At 51.6% G+C, this 21,406-nt stretch overlaps 1 protein-coding gene across 7 annotated transcripts in view; it reads right to left on the bottom strand.

Annotated features, from left to right (window-relative positions):
• Positions 1 to 21,406, bottom strand: part of ECE1 (endothelin converting enzyme 1) — a gene marked incomplete at its 5' end in the record, with an annotated part of 98,433 nt that overhangs the window by 10,529 nt on the left and 66,498 nt on the right. For all 7 annotated transcript variants that reach the window (XM_081057468.1, XM_081057471.1, XM_081057470.1 and 4 more), the window contains 9 exons: positions 1,234 to 1,311; positions 1,794 to 1,892; positions 3,148 to 3,258; positions 5,503 to 5,617; positions 6,551 to 6,693; positions 12,528 to 12,719; positions 13,785 to 13,850; positions 14,910 to 15,056; positions 16,161 to 16,282. In XM_081057468.1, coding sequence (XP_080913594.1) covers positions 1,234 to 1,311; positions 1,794 to 1,892; positions 3,148 to 3,258; positions 5,503 to 5,617; positions 6,551 to 6,693; positions 12,528 to 12,719; positions 13,785 to 13,850; positions 14,910 to 15,056; positions 16,161 to 16,282 — 1,073 coding nt within the window. The remainder of the gene's footprint in view (positions 1 to 1,233; positions 1,312 to 1,793; positions 1,893 to 3,147; positions 3,259 to 5,502; positions 5,618 to 6,550; positions 6,694 to 12,527; positions 12,720 to 13,784; positions 13,851 to 14,909; positions 15,057 to 16,160; positions 16,283 to 21,406) is intronic.

The raw sequence follows: 21,406 nt of genomic DNA, 5'->3' as shown, positions 1-21,406 counted from the left end.
CCCAGCTGTGACACAGCCTGCAGGGATGTCCCTGGCCTTACATAGGAATGATCTCCAGCGCTGTGCAACGGAACTTTCAGCGAGGATGGACATGGTAGAAAGTTCTGGTCACATGTGGCTATTGAGCATTTCAGATGTGGCTAGTGTGACTTTTAAATTTAAATTAGTTAGGTTTTAATTAATTAGCCATCCGTGGCCAGTAGCTACCATACTGGATGGTACAGATTTCATACATCAAGCTAGGCTCTCTCTCTCAAACGTCAGGGGACAGGTATTGTTGCACACATTCCTCCTCACTCAGCCCAGGTTTTGGGCTCTTGTCAAGCACAAGGTTCTCCCTTAGATCCACTCCAGAGCTTTCTGGCTTTACGACAGGGCTCTGGTTAAATGCTGGGCCCTTTTGGGCAGGACTCTGAACTGTGGGCTCTGCCTGGGCTGTTTCCAGGAGCCCCTGGTCTTCTATTAGGACACTCTGGAGCATCTTAAATTACGCTCAAGGAGAAAGGCTGCAGAATAAGTCCCATGTACTAGAAGTAATTTTAATATTCTTAGGTTTTAACTATAACCACGATGAGAGGCTATTATAATTGTAAAAATGCCTGAATTTACAAATTTCAATCACAGAAAGATATAAAACGTTATCTTTCAGGGCAGAAGGACGATCCATTTCAAGGAGTAATTTGCCAAAAGTTCTAACCACCAGGATCCATCAACTACCTTTGTTGCCCAAATGAAACTTCGACATGCATTTAGGATTTACGCTTCTTCTTTCCCGTTAGCATTTCAAAGGCCAAATCAGGAGTCTAGGTTTCTCTGGGAAGATGGGGAGGATCACCGGGTAGGAGAGGAGGCGGTATGAGGGGCTCCACGCTGTACCCCACTCCCTGATGTTTTAGGGGCTCTAATGCTCTCTGCACCTTCTAGGATCTGTTTCCCACCACTATGTCCCACTTATGAGACGGAGCAAACCACTTCCAGTGGGGCACATGGCACTGACTGCTGCTGGTGGCTCCCAGGGAGTCGGGGGCCTCCGGCTGGCCCAGGTGAAAAAAGAGCAGGGAATGGCTTCCTTGTGCCCAAGCCACCCCCAAATCCCACACTGCAGCATTTCGACATGTCTTGACAGTCACGCCTCCAGTGTCCCATCTGGACCCAGCCTGCCTCTGTCTTTTCCCAAGTGGGGACCCCTGGGGGCATTTGGGAATGCACGGGGGCAGGGTGGGAGCCACTCACGTCGTTGAACACTTTATCGAGCTCCTTGGGGTCCATGATAAAGTTGGGGTAGCCTATCATGTTGTAGATTGCATCTGCCTGGATAGGAGAGACACAGAGGACAGTGAGCGCCCAGCAATGCTCTGTGGGTGCCAGGCTCAGGGTCTGGGCCAAGCGTAAAGAGGGCCAGGCTCCTCCCACGTCAGGGCTTTCAGATGTATTTCGGAAAGATTCTTCTCTTGCCTAATTCCTACTTATCCTTTGGGTCTCCCTTAAACGTTACTTCCCAAGGGAAGCCTTCCCTAGCCACCACCCCACCAGACAGCATCAGATCCTTCACTCTCCATGAGACATGTCACAGGTCCCTGCACGTCTCCCTTGCACACTCATGCAATTTGTTTTCAGACAGTGATCAATGCAATCAGGCTGTCCCTCCACCCTGCTAGACACTGTCCACCTCCGGGAGGCAGAACAGTATCTGGATAGAGTCTCTCCTTCATCCACCCTTCTCTATCTGTGGCTGCTGCTGCCCTCTGTGCAGGAAGCCTAGCCACCCCCTGTAAACACCTGGCAAGCCTCACCTTTTCCTTGGCTGATTTCCGAGTGTCTTCATCCATCCACTTCAGGGTGCTCAAGCTTTCCTCAAATGCCTTCTTAATCTCCAGGATTATCTCACTGGCCTGAGGAGACAGAAGCTGAGCTAGTAAGGTCCGGATACCCCATGCTGGAGGATGACATGGGGCCAGAGATTAAACTCAGGTCTTGGCTCAAAGCCCTAGGCTTCCAGGTGCTAGGCTAAGGAAGGGGGGCCACAGCCATGTTCCCGAACCTTGTTCCTCCGAACACTAACGTCCTGCAAGACGAGACCGGACTTCCATAAACAGGGTTCCATGGTCAAATATGCTTAGGGCAAGCTTTGGGAATGTTGGAAAAGTCTCTTTACTGTGGGACTATTCAGAACCTTTCAGGTATAACATGCACTGCGATTCTTTTCAGAGAGGGCTAGAATATGTAACCATCCTCAGACTTATGATCCACAGAATTCCTCCCTCTTGATGGAACGGCCTTTAAAATCTGGAGAACTCGAGTCCTGAGGGGCAGTTTCAGAAATGCTCTGCTCAGGCTTGAGCAGAATGGCCACTCTCAAGAGCAATGATGTCACAGGCAGACCTGGCGGCTGAAGAGTCTAGACCAGGGGAAGATGGAATCGTGCAGCAGAAAGAGCCAAGGGGCTGATGGCCGACAGAACTCTACTCAGATTCTATACCAGCCGTTCCCAGGCAAGTCACGGAATAAATCTGAGTCTGCCTGCTAACCTTGACTGCAGATAATATTTGTGTATTTAATATGAGTAATAAAAACTGTACAACATAACGGCCACCTTTTATTGAAGGCTTATTTTGTGTCAGGTGTTCTTTCGGTGTAATATCTCATGTCATTTCCCCTTTGGAATGGACACACCTACCCCCATGTTACAGGTGAGGTGAGAATATTGTCTCAAGTCACCCAACCAGGAAGGGATAAATCCTGGATTTGAGCTGAGTCCCAGCTGTCCTCATGGGCTTAGCTATGGTGTTTCTCTGCCCATCTAGAACAAACCTGTCACCCACAGAGTAAAAGAATGTCACCCTCTAGACCAGAGCCACTCTGTCAACATTATCTTGCTGGGTCCTTCATACCCTTGCAGGGGAAGACAGCTGGAATAACCCTGCAGGGCTGTGGGGAGAGGTAAATGAGATAATGCAGGTAAAAGGCCTGGCACTCAACCGTAAACTCACGTTATTAAAAGCTTTAGGAAACAGGACCTTGAAGTTAAGGTCAGAGCCCTGGGCCAGCGCTGGGAAGGTCTAGAGCAGACCGAGTGGAGGCTGTCAAGTTCATGGGGAACCATTGCTGGTGTGATGTCACAGCCCGTGTCCCAGGGGAGGCACTTACTATGTTCTTGCTGTCCTCGGCAAAGGTCTCTTTGACAAACATGGGGCCCAGGGCGAAGCCCAAGTTGTTTTCTGTGTCACTCACACAAAACTTCCAGCGAGGAAGACAGGTCTGGAAACACAAGTGGGAGGGGTTACTCAGACCCGGTCCTTCTTCTTCCCAACCCATCCATCTGGGAGGTAGCGCCAGCTGGGGCCCATGCTTCCTTGCAGAACTTCAGGGAGACCTTTCCTGACCCAGTGGAAGTTATTTTAGGCACTAGACCAAGAGCCCACGGAACATCCTCATCATTGCCATCTACTATTTCCTGAATGCAGGTGCCAGGCGCAGGACTTCACAAATTGCACCCTATCGAAGCAGCAAAATGAGCCTGGGAGGCCGGGATGGTGGGCCCTTGACAGAGGAGGAAACAGAAAGTCAGCCCAGGAAGCAGCTGGTCCAGGGTCCTCCAGCGACTAGAATTCTGCCATGCCTGCCCCTATGCCCCACACTCTCACCGCTTCCTTATCCTGCCTCCTGGGGAGGCTAAGAATCCTGGTGACAAAGAACCTTGGGAAGTTACCTCGTCGACCCCTGAGCAACCAGAAAACCTTTCCGGAAGGCCAGGATCTCAGCCCCATTTAAAGCCTCCTAGAGAAAAAACCTGCGATAACGACACGGCAGGACTCCATGCGTTTGTCTATTCTTGGTCTCACCGGCAAGCCCACCAGCCACAGGACGTCTCCAGACGGGCACCAGATGGGCACCAGATGGGCTGCAGCCTCATGAAACACGGCTCAGGGAAGAGCACCTACAGCCCCACTCACTCTCCTGCCCAGCAGCCCTCTGCGGACAGTCTGTATGACCACAAGTGGGGCCCTGCTACTGCTCTGAACCCCCCAGAACTACAGGTGGTAAAACCCACCTGGGCTTGGGCAGCCTGCTTCGTAAGAGCCCTCAACTGAAAACAACCCAAATGCCCATCAACGGGCAGGTGGTACACAAAAGGTGGTATTTTTATACATCAGCGTACTACTTGGCAACAAAAAGGAATGAACTACTGATATATACAACATGGATGAATTTCACAGACTTATGCTGAGCAAAGGAAGCCAGACCCAAAAGAGTACCTAGCATATAAATCCGTCTATATCCATCTACACCCACCTGGTGTAGGGTAGGGGGGGGTCGATGGGAAAGGGGCACAGGGGAACTTTCTGCTCTGAGGACACTGAATAAACCGGTGATGGAAATGTTCTCTATTTGATAGGGGTGGTGGTTACATGGGTAACCTTGTACTGAACTATGTACTTGATGCGTACATTTTATTGCATGTAAATTATACCTAAGTTAAAAAAATCTCGGGGGGCAACCAGTTAGCTCAGTTGGTTAGAGCACGGTTCTCTTAACAAGGTTGCCGGTTCGATCCCCATGGGCCACTGCCCTCCACAACTACATTGAAACAATTACTTGACTTGGAGCGGATGGGTCCTGAAAAAACACACTTAAATAAATAAAAGTTTTTTTTTAAAAATTTCTTCCAGGCAAGAAGGAAGAAAGGAAGGAAGAAAAAAAGCACTCCAGCCTTCTCTAAATTTAGTCGCCCAAGTTCTTTTAAGCTTTCCCACCCCCGTGCCCACGTGGATGTTTTCCCACTCCCCCCAGTCCTGCTGCCCTTTCCCAGAAGTAAAGCCTCCAGTTGGACGCATGATGGACCCGGATCTGGCCAAGGCTGACCACGCAGGAGGTCAGCACCAGGGGGTCCCTTGCGGGGAAGGAAGGGACGGCCCAGGAGCCCTGGGACCTCTGAAAGACTGTGGGGGCATTTAAAGGAGGATGGAGACCACGTGGTCTGGAGCCTGGAAGGATCCCATCAGTGAACACCTGTGCCATAGTTACTATGAGCCAGGTGCTGCACTAAGTGCTTTATGTTTATGGAGAAGAAGTCGTATTACTGGGGTCCCTGTGTAAAAGGGAGATGACGATGGTACCTACCTCACAGGGATGTGGAGATCACGAGTTATATAAGTAAAGTGTTTATCATCATTACCATGGAGGAGATGAAGGGGAGAGGACGGAGACTACCTTTTGTTGTAAATTGGTTAAGTTGCCAAGACTCCTTTCAGTCTTTAAGACTAAGTGTAATCACCTCCTCCTGGAAGCTTCTGTCCACCCCAGACTAACTTAGGTGCTCAGGGACACCGGGACGGACCCCTTCAGTGGCCCTCTTCATTCTCTGCCTATCATCTACCTCCCTCATGAGTGCCACAGCTCTGGAGGGTACCGTGGTCACAGCAGCCCCCACTTCAAGGCCTGGCACATAGTAGGTGCTCAACACGTGTGTGTATGGGAGTGCACAGTAACAAACAGGCTTACCTTCTTGGTCCCATACATGACTTCCATAAACTTCTCGTCGGCATCCTGAAAGCGCTGATCGAGGAAGGTACTTGTCTTCCGCACCAGGTTCCAGATCATGTAGTTGTTCAGCAGGCTGGGGCAAGAGACCAGACATGCTCAGTAGTGCCCCAGGCAGGAAGCAATGCAGCACTTCCCCAGCTGACCTCTAGGGGGTGCTCAGACACAGCCTTCTGATCCCAGGGGTTCTTGCCACACCGGCACCAGTTTGGCTCCTTAAAGCTTTCTAGGCACATGGAAGGTTAGCTCTTCCAAGGGCAGAGCCTGGACGTTCTGTTGAAAACCCCTCAGTGCCTAGTGCAATGACTTGTACACCACAAATGCTCAATAAATGCTTGTTGCTAGCCTCAGACTGGAACGAACCTAAATGTCTGACGACAGGAGAAGGGGTGAGTAAAAAATCATTATTTATACTCAATGGAATACTACAAAGCCATGAAAAATGAGATCTGCAGAGGGTTTGGGATGACATGGGGGAAATGCTTATGACAGAGGTCAAGGGAAAAACAGACTATACATCTAGTCACAATGATGGGGGCCAAAAGGAGCCACATATTAGAAAATCCCTCTCTCACTGTCACATACATACATACTCTCACCACACATGCACACTCACAAACACACAAACACCCCGTAAGATCAACAGTTTTTTTGCATAATTATAATTTTTTCCTATTCTTAGTTTTCAAAAATCTCTACACATCTTTTAAAGTTTTTAGAAATATTATCATATTAACTAAAAATATGAGCTAGTATTTACTGAGTCCCATTCCATGTCAAAGCACTAGGTTAAAACACTTCACATGGAGTATTTTACTCAGTTCTCACAATAACCCTACATGGTAAGTGCTATTTATATTCCCATTATAAGGATGCAAATAACGAACCTGAGAAAGGGCAGGAAATGTGCTCAAGGCTACAAAGCTGGTAGGCGGGGGAGCGGGGTTTGAACCTGCGCTGGTCACCAGGGCGCCCTGCCCCCACCCCTCCTGCCGCTGGTGCCCCTTACCATTTGTCGGTGTTGTTGATGAGGGTAGACACCTGCCCGAGGTACTCCTTGTCGTACACAACGATCGGCTCAGATTCGTTGATCTCCACAGGGTAGAAGATGGTGTTGAGGAAGGGCAGCCAGTTGATGGCAGGGGCCAAGGTCTGGAAGGGAAGAGGACAGCGTGACTCTCTCTGCCTGGGCCATTTCTCCTCAGAGCCCAGGTCTCCGGGGTGTTCTTCTGAAGAAGCTGCCATTGTGCCTTCCATCTTCAGACAAAGCAAAGAGCTGGAGGTGCCCCACAACACGCTGTGCAGGTGACAAACCGAGGCCGGAGGCCTTTGTTGGAGATGCTGTGGACAGAAGCCTAAGGAGCCAAAAGCAACTTGAAATGGAACTAGGATGGAACAGAGGAGACACGGTGGCAGCAGCAAGTTGATCAAGCCCCTCCCATGCCAGGGGCCATTACAGACGACTCATGTCTTTTCCCAACGGGTCCTTATGACAGTCCTAGGAGGTAGGGCCTATTATCCCCATTGTACTGATCAAGAACCGAGCCTCAGCTGGGCCTGTAAAACGTACATAGGTGTGTAGGATCTGGAGCCAAACCCTGGGTTCATGCTCCAGCTCTCTTACTCAGGAGCTGTGCAGCCTTGAGTAAGACAATGAACCCCTGTGTGCCTTGAGAGCTCATCTGAAAAGTGGAGGTCACCATCATCCCCACCTCATAGGGTTAGTGTGAGTACAGTCGGTTCTACTCAACACGCACTTCTGTAACATCAGTTAGCTTCTACATGACTGGCTTACTATCCGCTGCTAAATTCAAGAATGACAGCGGTATAATGCATCAACTGCTTTGGGGCACAGGTGTTTTTTCTCAGGTATGGCATCTGGAAAAGCAAGTGCAGAGTGATAACCTTCAGCAAGAAAGAAAAAGCTGGAGCCAGCCCAGTGGCTCAGGTGGTTGGAGCGCTGTGCTCCTAATGCCGAAGGTGCCGGTTCGATTCCCACATGGGCCAGTGAGCTGCGCCATCTACAGCTAACATTGGGAACAACAGCTCTCCCTGGAGGTGAGCTACCATGAGCTGCCAACAACTGACCGCCTCAGCAAGGCTCCTAATACTAGCATGGGCCAGGGAAACAATGGCTTGAACTGGAGCGGGGGTGGGGTGGGGTGGAAGAGGGGAGAAAAAAAAAAGAAAGGGGGGTGGGGAAAAAAAGGAAAAGCCCTCAGCTCTGCTGATGCACCCACAGGAAGCCCATCAGCTCTATTTTAAGATCAGTTAAAATGAACACCTGCGGGGGCTCCCCGTGGACTCACACCCAGCTTCTATCAGTTTCTAGCAGGTTCACTGCCTCTTGGCCCACCCTATGAGAAACCCCACTGCTTAGAACACCCGTCTGTTTGCAGGGTCTCAGTGTCCACAGCCGGCATTTCCTCTTCCCACCTGGCAGCCTACAAATAGTGTTTTGTGAGTGTTTTGATTACAAAATTACATGACTTTTTATAAAATTGTGGTCAACTACACATTTAAAACCTACCATCTTAACCCTTTTTATGTGTACAGTTCACTGGCACTAAGTACCTTCACACTGTTATGAAGCCATGACCACCACCCTTCCACAGATTTCATCTTGCAAAACTGAAACTCTGTACCTGTTAAACAGTAACTCCCCCTGCCCTCCCCTCCCCCAGCCCTAGACAAGCCGCATTCTATTTTCTGCCCCTATAAATCTGACTACTCTAGCTACCTCATATACGTGGAACCATACAGTGTGTGTCCTTTTGTGACCGGTTCATTTCACTTTGCATAAGATCCTCAAGCAAAGTTGCACAACTTTTGAATGGTCTGCTCTAGTCCTATTTCCCCATAAATCTTGTCTTTTTTGGTTACTTTTTGTAGTTTACAGAATGCAAGGCTTTTCAGGACTACACGTATCATGTTATAGCACAAATACCTCTCCAAGTCAATCACGCAGAAGGCTGTCAGGCACTGAGCAAGCACTCAGTCAATATTAGCCATTGTAATCACTGCTCAAGGTCTCCCAAGAGTGGGCCTGGGCTTGTCCGATTCCAACCAAATTCTGTCCTCTGTTCCCTCCACAAAGGGAAAAGTGCAAGACAAGTGAGGGAAGTGAGAGATGCATTATAAATGGGCTTCAAACGGTAAGATCAATGCATTATATAAAATTAGACTATAACATCAGCTGAATCTATAACCTGTCTGTAAATACCAACGATGTCTCAGTGATAGGTAGCCATAAAAACCCTCTGCTTAGCAGACACTGAATCTGCAGATGAGCTAAAGATGATTTGCAGATGCTTTTCCTGAGGTCACATAGTTAACTTGTGACTGTGCAGGGCTAAAACTCGTCTCTCTGGTTTGAAAGGACAGCTCAGCTGCTGGGGAACAAGGACCTCAAAGGATAAGAGGCAAGCGTCTGACAGCAGGCTCTCGTTGGGGGAGTTTGTATTCCCACCACGACCTGCCACAGAGCTGGGGAGAGCTGTGCCCAGTGGGCTGTGGCACATGCCTGTCTGCCTGCCTGCCTGGCACAGCAAGATGATCTGGGAAGAGCCCTGGACTGGACTGAGAAGACCTAGTCTTTCTCTGAAATGGGGACAACAATCCCTACCTCTCACTCCAGGGCTGGCTTCTCTGTGTCCCTAGGGACAGCTTGCTCAACAAACTTGAGTTTCCTTTCTCTCTAGCTTGTTCCTTCTGCTCTCTCTGGCAGGAGCCTCTTGGGCATTTCTGTGGCTGCAAAACTAGAAGTTGTCTAGGTGGGATGGTCTAATAGGGCTCAACACTTAGAGCTACCTGTCCGCATGACCTGCTGGCAAAGACCCCTGGGAAATTGGCCACATTTACAAAACATCGTTGTTTATACAATTAATGAGAGCTTCATAAACTGAAGGTAACTGGAACTCTCTGATCAGGGTACAGATAGCAGGAGGAGATAAATTTCTATGTACTTAACACAAGCCTGTTCCTTTAGGGACAGCAGGTGTTCTGTGCAGGTAAATTCCCACAACTCTGGGATAGGGTATGTGTTGAATACCAGGATTTTCACATTTTCAATCTCTATTCCTTTAGTGAATGTCTACTTTAAACATCTGTGCCTAGGTCCGTCCCCAAGGAGGTGGCTATTTTAATGGACTAGGTACATTTCACTTTGACTCAAATCCTTTGGGGCACACCGATGAGCTCTATTTGCCCCACGCGCAGCCAAAGAGTGCTGTTGGTCACCAACCAATCAGCTCGAGGAGGCTTGCAAAGTGGGAGAGAAAAGAAAGATGCTATCAGGCTTTATCTCAGCTGGAGAATTTAAAGGGGATGGGGCCCATTCCCAAACACTTTTGGTGGAGGAGATCCTAGAAAGGAATGGAAGGGTCTCCAGGGCCCCAGAGAAGTGACAGAAGGATGTCTGATTCATGGCTCGGGATTCTCTCTGAGGGGCTACCCTAGAACCACACAGTGAAGGCTGGAGCTGCTTTCCCCGAGTCACCTGGAGGCTGGGAAGAAAACCAAATTTCCAGATACCAGGGAACAACAAGACATTCTCTGTCCAAGGGCGGAATGAATCAAATTGGTTTTGTACTGGAGACACGAGACATGGGCCGGGATCACCAATAACAAAGGCATAATACTAATAATGATTATTAAAATATATCTGAATTGCACATATCAGTTTACACAATGAAATCTCATCCTCTCACAAACCCCATGAGCAGGCCAACCAGAGATTCTTACCCAGGAGGCAGGCGTCAGGGGTCCAGGACATCTTCAAATGTCAGACATAATTATTGTACATGTACCTATGCTCATTTCTTCTGGGAGACACTCCAACGTTTTCAACCTGTTCTCAAAGGACTCTGTGACTTAAAGTTAAGAACCACTGCTCCTTGTGAGAGCAGGGGATGCCTCGCATCTGTTTCTTCGTCTTGGCACACAGCAGGTGTGAATGAAAGAGCAAAGCCCCGTTTTACAAGGAAGGAAACCAGGGCTCAAAGAAGAGGTTGTGTGACCTGCCCACGGTCACACAGCTCATGGCGAGTCTGGGCGGGAGCAGTCTTCTGACCCCCACGTCCAGGGCTCACACCACTCCAAGCTGCTGCCTCTGCTGAAGTCCTCCCTCCGTTGGCAGCTCTGCAGCTAGGAGGGAGGAAAGGACTTCCCTTTCTTGTGTGGAAGAACAGAGCACAAGCAATGGTGACAGGATGCCTGGGGGCAGAACCTGATAGCCATGCTGGGGTTCAGTGAGCAGGGCTAAGGTACCTTCTCCACCGCTCCCGGGGTAGTCGGCTGGCATCATGGCCACCGGGGAGGGGGAAGGGAGCCGAGGGACTGCTGGGTGCCTCTCACGCGGAGAACTGGGCAGCTGGAACAAGCCAAATCACACTGCACAAACAGCACCTCTTTCAACCTCCTGGCCTCCGAGCGGAAAAACAATGCCAGATGGTGCTCAACACGGGCTGATCTCCCTAGCAACCCACCAAGGACCACTCACCCCGATGCCAGCGTCTCTGGGGACCGAAAGGGCAGCTGACACCCAGAAGGAGGCCAGGTTCTCTTGTTCTCATCCCCAGCCTTTGCAGGGGCCGCACCTCCACCGGGATACCCAGTCTCACCCATTCATCAGACTCACCCTCCCTGTCCTCACCCTACTCCTATTACCCTGCTGCTGCTGCTGCTTCTTTTTTAAAAACTTTTACTTCTTTAAGTGTGTTTTTCCAGGACCCATCAGCTCCAAGTCAAGTCGTTGTTTCAATCTGGTTGTGGAGGGCACAGCTCACAGTGGCCCATGTGGGGATCGAACCGGCAACCTTGTTGTTAAGAGCACCGCACTCCAACCACCGGAGCTAACCGGCCGCCCCTGCCCTGCTTCTTTTGTTCAAAGCACTCAGCAGTGAGTTTGGGGGTGTTTTCTCATTGGTGGCCCCCACTCACCTGGAAACAAGGCCCCAAGGTGGCCCCACGTTACATTTGTCAAAGGGAGGAAAGGAGGAGAAAAGGGTGGGGATCTCAGTGTTCTTCCATGAAGGAGAAGAAATGAGCCAAACTCATTTCTGACTCCACGCCCAGGGCTCACACCATGGGCAGGACTTGGCTGGTCAGAGGGTAGAGAAGAAGGGAGGAGACATTTTAGTGGAGTCCCAACACAAATGGCCCAGACACCCTCCCCAGTAGGAGAGCAAGACCCAGCCAAGCATTCCCGGGTGATGGCAGGAAACAGGAAGACTGGCTGAGGCCACTCTGCTCATTTCTCTGTGACCCCGGGGACCTGGAATAAGGCTGGACACCGATACCCATGAACTGGAAAAAAGGAGTTTGGCAGGCTGACAAACGACTTGCAAGTCCCAAGCAGCCACCAGGGCACAGCCCATAGCAAAGGCTGAGCTATGGAGAGGACACCTGCTTCTCAGATGGGTTACGCTCAAGACAGAGAGCATCAAAGGTCTGCCCCTGATCTGGTTACACCTCCAGGAGGTCGGTGGGGGTCTGGTCAGAGGCGAGCTTCAGTGAGCCAAGCCTGAGTCCAATGCCCAGCTCCCCTGCCACTGCACCCTGGAGTACATCTTCTAACCTCCTGCCTTGGAAAAGGGAGAAGTGATGACAAAACCCACCTCTCACACTTACTGTTTCCTGGACACCAGGCTCGATGTGCTTGGTGCCGAGAGACTGGAAATGCCCAGTCAATGTGAGGGATTGTCATCATGAGCACAGAGTCTCCCCAGGCATCTGGTATTACAGAAAAGCAGCCTGGCGTAGGGCAGGAGACTAGCTTTGGAGTCACTGCCTGTGTGGCCTTCAGCAGGTAACTCTACCTCAGAGCCTCAGTCAGTTTTTCCGTCTGTGAACTGGGTATCAACCCTTCCTGCTTCAGTGTTGTCCTGAGGATCTGATGAAGTGGGTGGAAAATCCCCAGCCTAGCGCCCTACGTCCTGGAGCCCAGTGGTGGTCCTAGCCTCCACACCAGCGGGACTTCAAGTTACCTGCAGCTCGGCCGCCGTCACTTTGTGGTAGATGAGCTCCTCGTCCCGACGCTTCTCCTGGGGGATGGTAATGTTGGCCAGGGCTGTCTCAAAGTCCAGGACCTGCTGCATCTGCGGCCGGATGGCGTCCTCATCCCCTCCGCCCAGCAGCTTCCCCAGCTGGACCATGTAGTTCAGGTATCCTGTCAGCACCTGTGGGACCCAGCACCCCCAGTCGCTCAGTGACTGCCACTCACTGCCCACTGCCCCAGGGCGACCGCAGCCCAGTGCAGGGAGCGAGGGGGCTGGGTTCTTTGCCCAAGAACCTGCTAGAAACCAGCTTCAAGAATGATTTTGCAATGCACCACTTCACCAACTCCCTGTGGCTCTCAGGACAAAGCCTACAGGTCCCCCACGTGGGTCCCTGATGTCCCTCATGTTTGTCATCGTCTCCCTCATGTTTGTCACATGAGAGCCACTAATGGGGCCATCTTTCCATTCCTCGAACTTACTTTTTCTGAACTGCCGTCCTCTACCATGCCCCCAGATCTGAATTAGGTCCTCAGGTTACTTTCTCAGCTCACTCTTCACTTATCACAATTTGTCATTATGCCTCTAATTGGTGGTTAGTTAATTAACCTCTGCAGCCCCTACCAGACTCTAAGCCCTATGGGGGAGGGATCATGTCCCTTATTCACCACCAACTCCCTAACATCAGGCACTTAGTAGGTGCTTGCTCAGTACAAGTGGATGGAATGATGGATGGATAGATGACCAACCTCAGGCAAAGTCTTCCCGGGACATCAGGAGAGGCAGCCAGGGGGACAGAAAGGCATGGGCTTTGTAGTCAGTGCGTCTGGATGTGAATTTCAGCCTCACCACTTACAGGCTGTGTGACCCTGAACAGGTCACTCAGTGTCTCTGAGCCTTATTCCCTCCTCTGAAATAGGCAAAATTAATACCCATGTGACAGATGAGGCAAATGAAGTTCCGAGATGGTCACCATGTGCAGGGTGACTGCAGGGCCAGAGGTGATGTGTACAAAAGGCCCAGCACCCACAAATGGTGGTGGCTGTTATCACTGCTTCGCTCTAGCATGGGGACAAATGACACCCCTCCCCTGCCAGGGACTCTCCTATCAGGTAAGTGACACCTCGGTGTTCCTCTAGCTTCCAAGACCTGCACAGGTGTGAATACTGAGAGGCCACCCAAGGGAACAAACCACGGAGAGCAGTGGGTTGGGGGCGGGAGTCACTCGCACTGAAGGGGCCCACTCACCTTTTCATTTTCAGTTTTGTTCAGGTAATAGTCCCTTGAGGGTAAGCCCAGGCCAGACTGGTCCACCTGGAAAGAAAGGCAGGACTGAGAGGGGACCTGCACACCACATGGCCTCCGCCCGGCCTGGGGACAGCTGGCACACGGCAACAGAGGACCAGCTCAGGTCTAAGCAGGAACACGAGCTGGTGGCTGAGGCCACCCCTAAGATGGGCCCATCCGGGGAGGGGACAGACACATGGGGCTGCATTCCTGCCCAGACATGTGGTCAGCCGCAGAGATTCTGGGCCCTTCAGAAGGGCCACACAGAGTCAGTGACCCTCCTCTTTCAACACCTCCGCAGCCCGGCAGAGAATCTGTACTTCATGAAACACGCCCTCAGATGGTGCACTGGTTAAGAGCCACTCACAAGTTGGTTGTAACCTTGGTCAAGTTACTGAACCTTTTTGACCCTCAGGTTCTTCATCTGGAAAGTAGGGAAAATGACATCTAACCCTCAGAGCTGAAAAGGGGATTCAAGGAGAGAGGGCCGATAAAGGGCTTGCAAAAAGAGAGGGTCAATTCCTGATAGCCACCATCAGAGCCGTAGGGCCACACCTTGACAGACCAAGAGTAGGTGTTATTATAGTTCATTTGATTGATAAGAAAATCGCAGCTCAGAGAGGTTGAGGCACTTGCCCAAGGTCACACAGTGATTAAGTGACAGAGATGGGTGGGAACTCAGCCTTCACGAACCTCAGCTTGGGGTTTCCCAGGTGTGCTGATGCTGAGTCTGGGGCAGGCTCTGGCAGGAAGAGATGGACTCAGAGCCATTCCAAGCAGAGCCGCAAAGGCCAGAGGCGAGGAGGGCAGACCAGGACGTGGCTCCAGATGTGTCCAGGGATTGACATCACTCCTGGAGCCCACAGCAACCGATTACAGCCTACCCCAGGACAGCAAGCAGCTTGCCCTTTCAAAACTTCTTGCCTGTAAAGATCTCACGGTTGGGAGCCTCCAGCAATAACCCAGGCTTAGAAACCAGATGCCTGCCGCCCAGGGCAAGTCTCCCCCAGCCCCAGGGGTGGCTAAACTCAAAACAGGCCATGAGGCCACGCCCCTTCCTCTTCCTGGGGTTCCAGGCCAGCTCACCTGGATCACATTGCTGTTGGAGTTCTTCGAGTCCGCACTGACGTAGACGGAGAAGAAGGGCGAGGTGCGGTAGTGCGAGCTGACCACCTGCAAGGTGTCCTGGAAGTTGTTCTTGTCCCAAGGCCCCGTGATGTTCCAGCCCCCGAGCTGTGGGAGGGAGAGGAAAGAGGCAGGGGATGACGGAGGTGGCACGGAGACCTGGCTGCAAGTTCTGCTTCTGCAGCTGACTTGCTGTGTGACCCTAGGGCAGCCATCTGACCTCTCTGAGCCTTGAGAGCAAAGGAAAGGGATGGCACTTCATTAGGGGTTTCTGACCAGTGAGCCAGAGATCCCAAATAGAGCAAAGACATATCCTATACAAGTGGGCCATGAATCCTTACGGCAGCTGCCCCCTGGGTGGCTGGGGATGGGGATGGGAAGGAGACTTTTCCAGAACACTGTTCACTTTTTGAATGATGAATCAGTGAATGTAATTCCTATTATAGCATACATTCAATTGTTCCTATGAAATAAAAAGGTACCATATTTTTAAAAAGGTTGATAAGTTACAGTCTACTTTAGTTTCTCTCAGAGTTGAGATTTTTAAAAATCTCCTTGGCCTTCTTCCCCGGTTGGGCATATCCACCCTTCTGTGTGTGCCAGGCAGCCTGGCCAGCCTTGGGCGGCCCTTCTCAGAGTCTATCCAACACCAACCAGAAGGTCCCCAGGAAGAAAGACTCGTTCTTCGGCTCAGGAGGATGGGGAGGCCCCAGGTCAGTGGGACCCTCCTCAAAGGGAGAGCTCTGCTTCTGGTCCAAGACTTTCTTGGTCCTTCTAGAACATATCCCTCTTCACACACAAACACACCCTCGGAGAAAAAGGAAGCAGCAACACAGAGACACATTTTCCCTCTAAGTACAGCCCCTGTCCCATGCACAGACTCACATACGAGACGTACGACAGACATTCACATCAGAGGCTAATACACATTCCCACACACATACACACTCTGACACTCCCACCCATAGAGATGAGCACACATGCGTGCGTACACCACACGTACGTACACCACACGTACACACACACACATACACACACACTCTCACTCAGCCTGAATACACGGCAGCAGAGCAGCTGCGCGAGGCAGCGGCGGGTGGGAGGTAGGAGTGGGTGTATTAATGCACATAGTTTAGGCGCTGGTAGTAACTGAGAGCTGGCGAAGCCAGAGGGGCAGGCAGGTGGCATGGGCAGGAGGAGACCTGGGAAACTCACCCTCTCAATCAGCTCCATCAGGGGCTTGGCCTTGAGCTCCTCAATCCTGGTTTCGTTCATACATGCACGGTAGTATACTTGGGCCTTCTTTTCTGCTTCACTCACACTGGCTGTGGAGTTTTCTGGAACAAGAGACAGCAGTTTGCAATATGCCCCCATGTACACCCTTGGGTGGCCCTGGGTGACTCCTTCTCAGGGCCTTGGTGTTGTCAGCGGTAAACAGAGCTAAGACTCTGCCTATCAGGGCAGCGAGGAGGAACTCAGTCAGAGCAGGTATGTGACTACCCCTGGGCAAAGCTTGTTAGACCGGAGGTGCTCCCTACTTTTAGCTGACTGCAAATAAGAAGAGTATACTGTGTTTCTCCCCTTCCACTGCTCAGGTTTGCAGACATGTCTCTGCACTGGCAGCATGGGCCATCCGGCAGGAAGATAATCTGCTTTCCCCGCCAGCCAATACACGGCCCAAATACCCCTGCCTGGTGCATGGGACGCAGGCCTGTCTTGGTTTTCAGATCCCACATGGCCTTTCTCATGGTAAAGACTAGAGTTGGACGGAAGCTTTGAAGGCCTCATTCATTATGAATTTACTTTCCACGTCTTCCTCGGGGGATTGGGTATGTTCATCAGACTTCGAGTTGACTCAGGGGGCCATTTGCCATGTCCCTTCCCAAACCCAGCAAGCAGCATCTCAGTTCCTTACACTGAGACACGCGGGAGACTTTCTCACCTTTTCCCTGTCCTTAGTGCCCTGGTTTGAAGGTACCTGCTGCCACCTGCTGAAGGCCACATTCCTCCACATGCACAAGTACTGGGCTGGGTCCCGTCTGTACCCAGTGAAGGTGACCACTTCCTACCGTTCAGGTCACAAAAAACCTACCATGTGCCAGGACTTCTGTGCCTGCACCTTTATTGCCAGGTCCCACCAGGGGCCCTGTTCCTCTCAGTTTCCTCTGTCTAACTTGATCCCTCCCTGGTGTAGATGAAAAAGGGGCCCCACACTAAACCTGAGAAGCTCAGGGGAGGCCAGCAAGGTGGGCCCTACAAACTCAGAGACCAAAAGTAACCACATAGGATGGTCTGAACATAAAAATTCCTAAGTAAATGCAGATCATGGTGGGCAGTCACGTCCTAGGCCGGCAGCTTCCATGACAGAGGTCAATCTTCACCTGAAGTGAGCCTGTCTAACATACCTTTGAAACGTCAGAGCCATCTTCTTTTCCAGACCCCTCCAGGCACAGCCCACCACACCAGAGCAAGAGACCACAGAACCCCTCATTGTTATCTTGTTCCCCGAATACCGTCTCTATGTGCTGTAAATGTTCATTATGAACTCTCCTGTACCCACCAATGTAAAAGAAGTATGTGTCTCTCCATTTGACTTTTTATCCAATCCCAGAGACTTCCCTGCTTTGCTTTCTCCCGCCCTGTTAATCTACTACCAATGGATTTCATGTAAATCTCAAGTTTCCTCTTTTGATTCTAACGTATAAAATAAGCTGCAAAGCTGCCATTCTCCAGAGCATTTTCTCAATCCATTGAGATTTTGTTTCCTGGCCACTGTTGTCAGTTTGGGTCAGAAAAACTCAGAAACATTCTCTACAGGTTTGGATGCGTCTTACATCCTCACTGCTCCAGTCACTTTACAGTGATCTCTGTTGGGCCCTGAAACTCCTTCCTTTGCTTCCTTCAAAGAACCCCGCCCCCAACCCCCCCCCCCCCAACCCATGAAGACTTTTCTGGAAGAAGGTAATCCACTCATCCACTCAACACACAGCAGATGCTCACTCTGTGTGAGGCTCGATAGGAGCTCTGGGAACACAAAAGACAATGTCCCTGTCCCCATGGAGCTGTTTTTCCAGCATGAGGACACACATAACAAATGTGGAAACACATCAAGAAAAAGCCCCCCTGGCCCTTCTGCCTGGAACACTGTCAACTCCCACTCAGCTTTCCAGGCCTCTCTCAGGGGCCATCTTTCCCGAGAGGTTCATTCAAGAAGTCTCTCAACACTGCGCACCTACTGGGTGCCAGCCACTGGGCTGGGCACCAGGTTTTACAGACATAAATAAGACCCACTCCCTAAACCCAAGGAGCTCAAAGTCTAACGGTGAACACCCACCCACCGATATGCAAAGAAATGACCAGACATCAAAGTGCTTTAATTCATGCAAACAGTTTAGAACCCAGAGAAAAGTCACACCTTTGGGTGGGAGAGAGCGGAGTGGGCGTGGGGTGGGGGTGCTTTTAACCGGTAGAAATGTGGAGAAAGGGCACTGGGTTTGGGGGGAGCTGGAGAGTATGAGGAAAAGCAAGGAAGCATAAGAGGACATGCAGTTTGGAGGAATCCATTTGGCGTAGCCAGTTGGTGCCAAGGGCACGGGTCAACTTTCCGACTGGTCTAATCAGCTTTCCCAGCCCTCCTCCAGAGAGGGAAACTAGTCTAGACTAGCTGACTGCAAATAAGAAGAGTATACTGTGCACTAGTATACTGCCCCCCAGTTCAGCATTATGGTTTCCACTGGTCAGAGAGCATCAGCCCCTGTCTTGCTGAAGTCAGGGTGACAGTCCTGAAGAGGGGGTGGGGTAGTCTGAAGGAATATGCGGCCACAGAGGTCCAGAGGGTACACACAGCCCTGGGCACCTCAGGCTACCGCTGTGGAGCCCTGGAAACACCTGCATGTCACCCCGTGACCCTATGGAGCCTCCTGGAGGGGAGGGCAGAACGGGGGAGAGGTGGGACTTCTCCCTGTTCCTCACACTCCAGAGGCAGAACATGAGGAAAAGCAAAGGGGGGGTCCCCCCCAACACCCAGGTCCCAGGGGCTCTGTTTCTATGACAATACCTCTCAGCAGCTAGGCTCTTAGAAGGGAAAGCACAAATCGTCACTGCTTGGCAGACTCAGGAAGCTCTCACTGTCCACATCTGGCTCTGGCCAAGACCTTGAAATGCCAGGGCCATTGCTGGGGGAGGTGCACCCTGTGTGCTCTGGACCATGAAGAGCGCCTGGCACCTCCCTCCCCCAGTTCCCCAAGGCCACCGAGATAAGAGGCCCAAAGGAAAACTCCAGGAACAGCCTGGCTGTGCTCATTACGGGCCAGTTCCGGGCAGCTCTCTCCTCAACACCTGCACATAATCCCCGGTCACCAAGAGGAGAGGGCAAGTGTCCGGCCTCCCTCTGTCCTTTGCTGAGCAGCTGCCCACGACGAATTCAAAATCCCTTCCTCCAAGCTCCGCACCCTGGGCGTCATGTCCAATTTCCCACAAATCTTATTAAGTTCCTATGGTTTGGTGGCTGCCGAGCTGGGTGTGGAGGTGCCATGGGCAACACGGACACACGTCTGCTCACGTAAGGCCCACAGCCTGATGGGCGAGACAGCCAGCAGCTATATGACTGTCACGAAGGCCTCTGATTACACAGTGGGACGAATGCTATGAGGAGAATGTCCCGGAGACCTTGAGAGAGGCCCAGGGATCCCGGCCTGAGCTCTCAGGATGAGCTCAGCATGGAGTGGACGTGGGGGCTGTGCTGGGGCAGCCTTGCGCACTAGTCCGTGGGCTGGTTGTCCCTGTTCCCTCGGCGCTGGGTGGGCACACAGTAGCGTTGGCTGAAAGAACAGAGCTCAGTGTCTGCTTCTGATAAGGAAAGACACTGTATCTGGGATACAGAGGGTGACGAGGCCGGGCCTGCTGTACACTTGCATGGGGAGGAAATGAGGCAGGTGGGCAGGAAGGGACAGGAGTGAGGACCCCCCCCCAGAAGTTAGTGTTCACACCCCCCATAACCCCCTGCTGGCTGGGGCAGGAGTGTCAGACGGTAGGCAGGAGCGTGAGAACCTAAAACCCCTCCACTGCTCCGCCTGCCTCCCTCTGGCTCACAGAGCCCACAGGGACAACTGCAGCCCATTGTCCCAACTGCTCTCCTTTCTCACTCGCACACCTACTATAGGGAAGGCACAGGGGTGGGGTAGGGGGCAAGAGCCTAAGTGAGCTGGCCAGGTGGGAGGTCAGTGAAACAGACCATGTGAGTGGTGAAGGGGGTGTGGGCCAGGTGGCAGCAGAGAAGGCGTGAGAAGCGGTGGGAACGGGAGGTAAGGAGGAGTCAAGAACGCTGCCAAGTTTCCTGGGTCAGAGCAATGGGTGGCTGCTGAGACCAGGAAGCCTGGGATGGGGCAGGCCTGGGTGTGGAACAAGCCGTTCAGTTTTGGACGTTGTAGGTCGGCGATGTCAATTAGGCATCGAGTGGGAATCGGTACGGAGCTCATAGAGCCATTGTCTCGAGCTACTCTGAGCCCAAAAAGTCACTTGCATGTACAGATTCCTTAAAATTGCCTACGAGGTCCTCGATCACATGTCCTCAATAGGGGCAATATTTTCCCCAAGGGGGAGAGGATTAGTTCTTGGGGGGCAGGAACAACTTTTCTTACTATGTGTACATACAGTAACAGGTTTACAGTACCTGTGGCATTAAAATTTTAGGAGAAGCAATAATGAAAAAAGGTTAAGAAATACTGCCCTGGATGATCTGGGCGCTGTCACCTCCCAGCTACCACCTGCCACCTGTCTCCGGCTCCTCTGCCTCTTGCTCCCAAGTTCCTGCCCCAGGGCCACCGCACCCACTGTTCCTCCAGCCTGCCACACTCTTCCCTTCACATCCAAGTGGTCTGTTCTCTCACTTAATTCAAGTTTCTACTCAAATGTCCCCTCCTCTGAAAGCCCATCCTTTCTAGCCTCCTCCCTCTCCGGCCCTGACTCCTACTTTATGTTTTTCAAAGTCCAACTCTTCACAACCATATTACTTATTTATTAGGTTGGTACAAAAGTAATTGCGGGACCGGCCCGGTGGCTCAGGCGGTTAGAGCTCCATGCTCCTAACTCCGAAGGCTGCCGATTCGATTCCCACATGGGCCAGTGGGCTCTCAACCACAAGGCTGCCAGTTCAATTCCTCGAGTCCCACAAGGGATGGTGGGCAGTGCCCCCTGCAACTAAAATTGAACACGGCACCTTGAGCTGAGCTGCCACTGAGCTCCCGGATGGCTCAGTTGGTTGGAATGCGTCCTCTCAACCACAAGGTTGCCGGTTCGACTCCCGCAAGGGATGGTGGGCTGCGCCCCCTACAACTAGCAATGGCAACTGGACCTGGAGCTGAGCTGCACCCTCCACAACTAAGACTGAAAGGACAACAACTTGACTTGGAAAAAAGTTCTGGAAGTACACACTGTTCCCCGATAAAGTCCTGTTCCCTTTC

The sequence above is a fragment of the Rhinolophus hipposideros genome, assembly GCF_964194185.1.
Source record: "Rhinolophus hipposideros genome assembly, chromosome: 8".
Taxonomy (NCBI): domain Eukaryota; kingdom Metazoa; phylum Chordata; class Mammalia; order Chiroptera; family Rhinolophidae; genus Rhinolophus; species Rhinolophus hipposideros.
This window is presented reverse-complemented; position numbering and strand designations above follow the sequence as displayed.